Raw genomic sequence first — 10,350 nt, forward strand, 5'->3', positions numbered from 1 at the left:
AAGTTCACACAAAATGTATCAGTATACTTTGGTGCAAAAGGGCTTTTTTGGTGCAGACTTTTTCCACGATATGTGGAAAACGCACGTTCTGAAAAAACTGGGCATCTATCTGAAAGCAGTTTGCACCAGAGTAAACTCATATTTCCCTATTTCCCCCATAAGGTTTTTTTTCTTTTTCTTTTTTTTTTTTTTTTTTTTGACAGGTAGAGTCACAGAGAGTGAGAGAGAGAGAGAGACAGAGAGAAAGGTCTTCCTTCCGTTGGTTCAGTCCCCAAATGGCCGCCACAGCCGGCGCCATGCCGATCCAAAGCCAGGAGCCAGGTGCTTCCTCCTGGTCTCCCGTGTGGGTGCAGGGCCCAAGCACCTGGGCCATCCTCCACTGCCCTCCCGGGCCACAGCAGAGAGCTGGACTGGAAGAGGAGCAATCGGGACTAGAACCCGGTGCCCATATGGGATGCCGGCGCCCAGGCGGAGGATTAACCAAGTGAGCCACGGCGCCGGCCCTCCCCCATAAGCTTTTTACAGTAGCCTTGTGTGTATGGGTGCGCGTGTGTGTGAATGTGTGTGCGTGTGGATCTCTTTGCAGAGTGGGAGGGAGCCCTGAGGGATCGAAAACTTTCAGGCTGACTTTCACATCGCACTGTTTAAGTTGCTGAATCCTACGTGACTTGTGCTTTCATTTTCATCATGTTTTTGATGTTTTCAAGGGTTTTGGCCCCAAGCATGAGAAAGTAATCGCCACATTTCCACAGCACTGTCACGGGGGAAGAGGGTACAAGTGATTTGTTGCAGTGAAGCCAAAGCCCAGGGTACAGTCCAAGGAGGAAAAACTTAAACCAGGAAGCGTTCTCATGCTTAGACAGAGCTTGCAAAGGAGAACCTGGGGTTCAGAGGAAGGCTGGGCAGGTGGAGGCTGGGAGGCCGGGCTGAGTCATGAGACGGGGCTGAGCTCAGCTGTAGGCGGCGCTTGTGTGGAAGGAGCTGATCACCGGGCCCTCTGCCAGTCCTTGTAACTGGGGCTCCTGGGACCGTCGTGGGGCTGTGTGACGGGGGGAAGCCCTGGCTGGGCTGCGCAGGGCTGGGCCTGAGCAGGGCAGGGGCCCTTTGCGCAGGGACTGACTGTGGCGTCCGGGCAGAGCCATTGGTGCGGCCAGGCTTGTTGTCGGCTGCGGAGGGGAGGTCATGCAGGCAACGGAGGAATGCGCACATTTCCCTCTAGGTACTGGTCCAGCTCTAACGATCCAGGTGCCGGTGAGGTAAACAGGAGCCAACAATGATGCTCAGCGTAACCCGCACATGGCTGAGCCCCTGGACTCACCACCACCACCTATGCCAAGCAGAGCTGTCATGAAAACCACTCGGATCCTCAGCCGTCCCTAAGAAGTGAGCCCCGCTCGCTCGCTCGCTCGCTCGGTGGCAGCGCCCTTCCCACAGGGTCCCTAACTCCTGCAGATTCACGCTTGGCTAAATCTCTAGACCCCTTATAAGGTCTCCCCCCTTCCCCATCTGGCTTGTAACTTGCGTCCTGAGACAGGTCCCTCCCTGACTCTCCCGCTCTGTCCTGGGGGTGCCTTACCTGGGACCCAGCCCCTCCCTCTGCCCTCGTCTCACTCGGCATCTGGCCCGGAACTAACAGAGAAGCATGTGCAGATGAGCGGGAGGCATTCGTTCAACAAACGTTTACTGAGATCCTGAGCAAGCCTCAGCCAGGGTGTGACAGGCAGCACGGCTCTCCACTTTTGCCATTATGGGGCTCATAGGCTGTTGATCAAGCTGGAGAAAGCATCGGAGAATGACAGGACCTGGTGGCAAATAATATGCTTAGCGGGAGTCCAGAGTGCTGAGGAAACGTAGGGGTCGAGCAAAGGCTGGGAGGAGGTGACGCATGAGCCAGGGCCTCCACGCCATGAGGAGCGATGGGTGCCAGAGGGGCAGCTGCCACTGTGGGCTTTGGCTTGCCCCCTAGCCCACTGTGGGCGGCCTGTTGGCAGCAGGAATCCTGGGAGTCTGCTGGCACGAAGTCCAAACTGTGTAAGATCACCTCAGTGACCCTTCATCCTGCAGGAGCCCCCTGCAGCGTCAGCAGCCCCGCAGGCCCAGTCTCCCCCTGAACCTCTGCGGCAGAGATGGCGCCACCCCCCACCCCCGCCAGCTCCTCCTGACGCAAGCAGTTTGGGCAGAAAGCCGGGGGTTGGCATCTCTGGAAAACAGCTCCGTCTTTAGGGTTCACTCATCTGCTCCGTCTCTGTAACAGCCCCACAGGTGTTCCAAGGCGACCTCCCAGGAGCAGCTCTTCATGCTCACTGAACACAGGGCCGGAGTCCCGGGGCTGACACAGTGAACTCCAGGGCGAGCCTGGAAAAGGCGGTGGCAGGGCCGGGAGAGCTGACGACACTCTGGTCCGTGCACAGGGCTCCGGGGTTTCCCACGGCCTGGGACTTGCACGAAGGCTGGCCTCCCCAGCTCACGGGCCATCCGGAGGAGCACACGGGATGGAGCCGGTGCGGAAGAACCACACCTTGAGCTCTGAGTTTGTTATCCTGGGCTTTGGGGAGATGGCTGACCTGCAGATCCTCTTTTTTGGGCTCTTTCTAATCATGCATCTTGTCACCCTGGCAGGGCATGCAGCGATTGTGCTCATCACCCTCATCGACTCTTGCCTCCAGACTCCCATGTATTTCTTCCTTCGAAACCTCTCTGCCATTGAAATCTGCTACACGTTGGTTATTGTCCCCAACATGCTAGCCAATTTCCTGTCCAGGAGCCAGCGGATGCCCTTCCTGGCCTGTGCGCTGCAAATGCACCTCTTCATCGCCCTGGGCGGGGCCGAGTGCTTTCTCCTGGCTGTGATGGCCTATGACCGCTTCGTGGCCATCTGCAACCCCCTGCGCTATGCACTCCTCATCACCAGGGGCCTCTGCCTGCGGATGCTGGCCCTGGCCTGCATCAGCGGCTTTGCCCTCTCGCTCACCCTCACCACACTGATATTCCTGCTGCCCTTCTGTCAGTCCCACGAGATCAACCATTTCTTCTGTGACATCCCCGCTGTGCTCTTCCTGGCCTGCTCGGACACGCGAGCCAACGAGGTCGCCATCTTCGTTGTCTGCATGCTCATCCTCTTGATTCCCTTCGTGCTGATCCTGCTCTCCTATGCGTTCATCATCGCTGCTGTTCTCAAAATCCACTCTGCTGAGGGCAGGAGCAAAGCCTTCTCCACCTGCACGGGCCACCTGCTGGTCTCTCTTCTGCACTACGGCTGTGCCATTTTCATCTACATTCGCCCCAAGTCGTGCTACACCCCAGAGCAGGACAAAATCGTGTCCTTAATCTACACCAACGTGACTCCCATGCTCTACCCTATGATCTACAGTCTGAGGAACAAGGAAGTCAAGGGTGCCCTCAGGAGACTGCTGGAGAGCCACGGCCACTGAGGCCCAGCCCAGGGCGAGCTGGAGGCGAAGGCCGGGCCCACCAGGACCAACGTGGCCTCCTTTCGAGAACGCACTCTCACCTCAGTGCAGACCTAGCGGCCCGGCTCCTCACGTGTGAGGGCGCCTGCATGGTTCTGAGCACACCTGCCACCCACTGGCTCCTGTGCTGAGGTCTGAAACGTGGATGGCATCCCAGGGTCTTCTGAGATGTGGCGGTTCGGAGCATTCATGGCTGCTCCATGGCGCCCTCAGGGACAGCCCCACCCATCATCTGGGGCACCGCCTGAGACGTGGGCACCGGCAAGCAGAAGGCCACGAGATGACCCAAACAGGACCCTGAGCCATTGTTACCGGTCTCAGAGGGGAGGGCAGTTGCCAGAGCGAAGTCACATGGGTTCTCTTCCTCAGCTCAGCCTAGAAATAAAAAGCCGGGAAGCGATTTGCGAAGAGGCAGAGACTTTTATTAGAAAATAAATGTTTATTTGATTGGTGAGCGGCAGAGAAAACGTCTGGTCCGAGAGGAGAGCAGGTGGAGTGCCTGAGCGGGACCCTGGCTTTGAGGAAGTGTCCTGGGTTTCTAAGGCATCACTGTCTGTTCACTGGGTCATCCTCTTGGGGGTGCCCATTGGACGGGGGTTTCACATGCGTAAGTTGATTGGCTTGGGGCTCATGGAGACAGCGGAGGTCTGCTGGAGACTTCCCGTCCCCTTAGGGGCTCAACCCCCTCCTCTGCTAGCTCTGGTGAAAGATTGCACCCAACCTGAAGGGGTGATCTGTAGCCTCAAGGTCACACAGAGAGCCAGGGTCTCCTGGAGCCAGTCTGACTGTCCCCAGGGAAATTGCACCCAACCTGAAGGTGTGATTTAAAGCGGCAAGGTCACACACGCGGCACGAGAAGGTATTAGTGGCGGGGGGGGGGGGTGCCGGTCGGTCCGGAGACAGGCTTTCCAGCCGCAGCCGGCAGCCTGCTTGTGCAGGACATTCTACCTATATCTGAAGGGGTCCACGTGCCCCCGTCCCACTGGACGGCCTCAGCCAGCCACTGCCCCGGCCAGAGAGCCAGCGGGGATAGAAATGCAAAGAGCTCCCAGACCCAGACTAGGTAAAGTGGAGCGGTGGACAGGCAGACCAGCCCAGAAACCGAACTCCTGCCTCACTAAGGGGCGGTCTTCTCTAGCTCACGGAGAGACCCCACAGCAAAGGCAAGCAGCAGCGCCAGCAGCTGCCGCCACAGCGTCCTCGAGGCCCAGGGCCGCCCACTCTGCACCCACCAACCGCTCCCCGCCCTCACTAGGGCGGGTGGGAAGCTGCTCCACTTGTGCTTCCAGGCCCGCTGACTCCTCCTCCCTCTTCCAATTGCACTCAGAGGGCCACTTGCTCCCAACAAGCCCTGCCCCCTGCCCATCCCGGGCCCGGCGGGGTGGGGGAGATGCCCCTCCTCTGTGACCCATGTGCCTCATGACAATACTGGAACGTGTTCTCTGTCTCCCTGACGGCCTAAAGCTCCTCACTCTCACTGCAGCACCTGGCACGTGGCAGGTGTTCAGTAAGTGGCCGTTGGACTGAATCGGGAACTCCCACGTGCTTTAGCAGAGAATTACCGTCGGAGCCCGGTTCTGACGGGAATACAAACACTTAATCCCTTGTCGGGCCAAGGCCTCTGTAATTCAAGGGCAGAGAAGGGACGTCGGGAAAGTGTCTGCTGCACCCACTCCCACCCCACAGGCTGGGCCGAGTGCCGGAGGTCCCTCTGCTTCCCACCGCCGAAGCCCTTAGCAGCAAATATTTCTTGAGTAAAAGAGTGAGCACCTCCTGTGTACCAGGCCCTGGGCTTGGCCCCGGGGATGCGGAGAAAACTCCAGACAAGGTCCCTGCCCTCCAGGAGTGCACAGATCAGCCTGGGCTCTTGGACACTGAAAGAATTCACTTTAACACAATGGTTGCTTCCTACTCATTCATAGGAGGGGGAGAATCACCACTGCCCCCACACTTGGAAGCACCCACGTGCTGTTTATACGGGTCAAGAAGGAGAGAGCCTGAGTGCTTGATGGACCCTTCACCTTGGGCAAATAAACCGACAGCAAGATCACCTCGCTCCAGGCTCTGGGTTTAATCAGCAATACCTTTCCTTGTGGATTGAACCCCCGCAGCATTCCTAGCTGAGGCATGGAAAACATCCATAGTCATCACCTGTTTCGAGCCCTGCCTGCTCCCCTCCACGCACAGCTCCCTCCCCTTTCCTCACCATGCCTAGCTGATGACCCTGCCTTTGGGGCCACCACAGGGGCACTCCCAGAATGGAGTGGTAGATCTTGAAGGAAAGCCACCATGTGGGTCCTGTCTCCTAACTAACAAGAGGCACTTGCTTACTTCATATAGTATTTTCAAAAGCACCCGTAGGATTTTACAGAACATTTAACCATCTTAGGCCTCTGGGCCTTTCTCATTAAGATAACTATCATGTCTAGTAACACAGAATCACTAGACTTTTTAACTTTCAGACATTTCTATCAGTAGCACTTTATATTATCGAAATCTAAAATTTAGCACCACTTCCCATCTTGACAGTACCTCTAATATAATCCAAATAGCCTGATTAGTTGGTGTCTCTACAAGATGAGAGACATATATCCTTTGATATTTCCAGGGCCTCAGCTGGAAATGCCAAAGTCCAAATGCTTTGGAACTTTGACTTTTTTGAATGCCTGTCAAGGATGTCAAGAAGGCTTAAAATATCTGATTGAAATAAGATCCCTTAACATGATGACATACTATAGACCAGATTTGATCATTGTCACAAGGTGATTATTCAAATGTTTTAGAATAAGCATATAGTCAAACAAATCATAACTCTTAATTTAAAAAAAACTCAGCTGTTTTAAACAATTAGAACCTCACAGAGACATTAAGAGAACCTAATAGATTACTTTAACTCATTGCTGTAACAGAGGATCAGATCCTAATTCTATGTCAAAGAGAAATAGATTAATAATTTTGTATCCAAAATCTCTTTCTTTTATAACCTTCTGTGACTTCCACACACCCTCTTCAACTTACTTGAACCATCCTATCATTTCCATTCCAGTCTAGAGTAAACTAGCCATCAGTGTAAAGTAATTCTTACAGACCACATCCTTTCTTTTTCAAAAAACTCTTTCCTTCTTAGCCTTCCTTAACAAGAAAACTCTTTCCTTCTTAACCTCATTTGCTATACGTTTTGAAATAACCTGTTAAAAATCTCCAAATTAATGCAACATTTTAAAAATAAGGTAACATCAAATTTCAGCCTTAGTTACTCTTAAGCAGCGTTGAACTATCTTCCATAGACAGTTTAAGAAAACCTACTTGTTAGCAAACCGAAATAGTTTTTCTATGGAATATAATGTGTGGAGAGTACCAAAGTTTACATTTAGACGCATTTATCTCATCTGCCTTTACCCAATTTTACATTCAGCAGTTACACCTAGATGATTTAAGATGCTGATGTATTAAAATTAAAATTGCGCTCATCTATAACTAGTACTGATTACCCACTGCTGTTTCATCGAGTACTGATTACCTATCGCTATAGCATCGGAAACCTGTTAAAATAAATTGCAAAATAAGTTCGGCAAGTTACACAGCAATATTTTTAAAGGTAGTGATCTGCCTAGATTCGAAGAGAGAAATTTTTTCAAACTCAGTGTCTAGTTTTTTACCCTAAGAACACCTTAGGCCAATGATATCCTAGTCAACAGGCAGCCACTTGGGACTGACTCTGAAACAAAAGTTCACACAGCTGCCAGACACTTCCCAAAGGTGACCGTGGGCCAGGGGCCGACACACCAAAGACAAGAAGTCCACTGCGGTGGAGGTCAAAAGACCTGATTTTCCTGTCTGGCTTGCTCGTGATAAAACAAAAGAGCCATCAAAGGGCAGGATACTTAATTTGTCTCACAGTAAACAGGGAGCTCAGAAGGATGGGCTCTCTACTCCCTTGCTAGTCTTATGGTAAAACTGGAACAGGAGAGGGAGGGGCAAAGACCAGTTGGAGGACAAGGGCTGGAGGGTGAAGGCATGGAGACGGCCACTCGCAAACTTGCGGGAGGGTCATTGATAAGACAGGCAGAGTAGACTTTGGACCAGGCCTGGTTCTAAGATAAAGTTGGAATTCCTAGGTGAGAGGGGGAGTTACAGTGAGCCAAGACAGTGAAGAGTCGGGGCCGCGAACTTAGAGGGAAGGGGTTTCGGCTCAGGCCCTTGACCTCTAGTGAAAACTGTAGAGGCCAAAAGGACCTGGGCAGGAGAGCAGGAAGTACACATAGAAGGTTTAGATCGAACGTAGGAAAAGCTTGAATGTATGGGATCTCCTTCCATTTTCCTGATCACTCACAGAAGTGATGAAACTATCAGGGTCGGCATTTGAAGTCTGGAGCCAATTTTAGAGGGACCATATTACATAGAAGGCAATCCAGAGAAGAATCGGACAAAACCTGGGGAGAAAAGAAGCTCCCATGGAGACCTGCAGTGTCATATTGGCAGATATCAGGCGTCCCCGAGATCATGGCCATCAAACTGATAAGACGATATGGGAATGGAGGGTGGGGGTCGTCACCACCTGCCCGCTGGAGCCCAGGGCTTAGCCCATAGAAAGGAAACAGGAGGTTGAGTCGTCACCCACACCCACTGTTGCCCAGACACAGTGTCCATAGTGACACAAGGCAGTGCCTGGTACCAGGACTTTGAGGCGAGGGAGTAGAACCACAACCCACAGTGGAAGTCGCCATGAGAATTTCCTGTTCCATGTATTACCCCAGAATTTGAAAGGCCAGTGTGTGGATGGAGATCACAAAGCATTCGGTGGTGTGGAAGGAGTTCTGGGGGTGTGTTTTGTGGCTGGCAGAAATCCAGGACCCCAAGGCAGCTCAGAGATCCCCGAAGGAAGAGCAAAGTCACTGGGGGAGCCTGGATCTGAGTCACGGCACCAATGTAAGGCCGCCACAAAATACACCAAACAGCGGAGTAAGGGAAAGGGTTTATTGGTGGGGAGACCCATCAGACCAGAGGAAAGGGGCTAAGAAGGAAAAGAGGGAGAAGGAGAGCATAAGAGAGAGAGCAAGGGAGAGAGAGAGATCAAGGGACACACACAGAGATTCAGAGATATGTTATTTAGTTCTCTGAGAGGCAGAGTTAGAGAAAGAGAGAGGGAGAGACAGAGAGAAAGGTCTTCCATCTGCTGGTTCACTCCCCAAATGGTAACAATGGCCAGAAGTGTGCTGATCCGAAGCCAGGAATCAGGAGCTTCTTCCGGGTCTCCCGGTGAGAATTTTGTGAGATGACACATGGAGAGTGACACATGGCCCAGGGCCCAGCATCCAGGTGCCAAATCAATGGTGATGAGGATTAGACACAGCTTAGTGCGGTACTGGGTGCCTCCATTTTGCCAACCCTCTTCAGGCCACGCCTCCCCCTCAGAACTGGGCAATGTTGCATCCTTAGGTGGAAGCAGGCAGCAAGGGGTCACCATCATGAAGTCCTTGCAGGGGCATTAGGTGGCAATCCCAGGTTGACCAAAGGGAAGCTGAAATGAGAGCTAAATGATTTGTGGTAGCTAATATACAGAGTACAAAAAAAAGAAAACAATTTCATGTATATGAGTCAAATTGACATCTTGGCATTTGATTATTGTTTATAGCCCTTGTCGACAATTCTGCTGAATATCAATCATTCTGCTTTTTACTTGTCGGACTCTTTGTTTAGTACAGCACTGAGCCTGTGATTATAAAGTAAAATAAAAATATGTTTTCCCAGCAATGCCAGCATCCTATACGGGCGCCAGTTTGAGTCCTGGCTGCTCCACTCCCAATCCAGCTCCCTGGGAATGTGCCTGGGAAAGCATCAGAAGATGGCTCAAGTCCTTGGGCCTCTGCACCCAAGTGGGAGACCAGATGAAGCTCTTGGCTCCTGTCTTTGGCCTGGCTCAACCCTGGTCATTGTGGCCATCTGGTGAGTAAACAGGTACATGGAAGACCGACCTCTCTCTCTCTCTCTCTCTCTCTCTCTCTGTTTTTCAAAGAAATAAAAGATTTGATTTATTTCCTTGAGAGGCAGAGTTACAGACAGAGAGAAAGGTATTCCATCTGCTGATTCAATCCCCAAAGGGTAACAATGGCCGGAGCTGGGCTAATCTGAAGCCGGAAACCAGGAGCTTCTTCTGGGTCTCCCAAAAGGGTGCAGGGGCCCAAGCACTTGGGCCATCCTCTACTGCTTTCCCAGAAAATAGCAGAGAGCTGGATCCAAAGAGAAGCAGCAGGGACTCAAACTGCTGGAGGCTTAGCCCACTACACTGCAGTGCCTACCCCCACTAAAATAAATCTTTAAAAAAGATAGAAAAATTTGTTATCACAAATGTTTAAAAAGATAAAACAAAAGGAAGGAAGGAGGTGGGAAGGAGAGAAATATCATTATATTCTTAGAATTGTATCTATGACCTACATGGAATCTATTTTAATAATAAATTAATGAATGAGTAAAATCCATGTGACGAGAGAAAGGGAGAGAGAGAGAGAGAGAGAGAGAGAGAGAGAGTGAGTCTGGGAGTGATAACCAGAGAAGTATAGTGATGGGACTAGCCGCTGCTTGGTGCTGACAACACCTACCCCACCCACATACTGTCCCTTGAAGCCTGTTGTGGGCACCCGTGTATTTGAGCCTCTCTGTCTCCTCAAGAAAACAGCTCTCACTGCTCACACCCCCAGATCTTCCCCAACTTTCAAAGTTATCTAGGAAACTATTGAGAACTGTTGGCATAGGAGAAAGGCAGATTTTGAAAATGCTATTCTCTCTGTGTTTGTGTAGATACGTGATTTCCATAAGAAAACATTTTCAGGGGTGGGTGTTTGGCACAGCAGTTAAGTTTACTTGGGATGTCCACTTCCCA

General features: G+C 51.8%; 1 protein-coding gene across 1 annotated transcript; it reads left to right on the plus strand.

The window, feature by feature from the left end:
- The first annotated feature begins 2,492 nt into the window (after window positions 1-2,492).
- LOC100343356 (olfactory receptor 10V1-like) lies at window positions 2,493-3,460 on the plus strand. Its single transcript, XM_002722212.3, has one exon. It carries the CDS (start codon window positions 2,493-2,495, stop codon window positions 3,429-3,431), a length of 939 nt encoding a protein of 312 aa, XP_002722258.1. The 3' UTR covers window positions 3,432-3,460.
- The last annotated feature ends 6,890 nt before the right edge of the window (window positions 3,461-10,350 follow it).

Source organism: Oryctolagus cuniculus, chromosome X, assembly GCF_964237555.1.
Source record: "Oryctolagus cuniculus chromosome X, mOryCun1.1, whole genome shotgun sequence".
Taxonomy (NCBI): Eukaryota; Metazoa; Chordata; class Mammalia; order Lagomorpha; family Leporidae; genus Oryctolagus; species Oryctolagus cuniculus.

Excerpts from the sequence above, each read along its gene's own strand:
- LOC100343356 (XM_002722212.3), top strand. The coding sequence starts at position 2,493 with ATGGAGCCGGTGCGGAAGAACCACACCTTGAGCTCTGAGTTTGTTATC.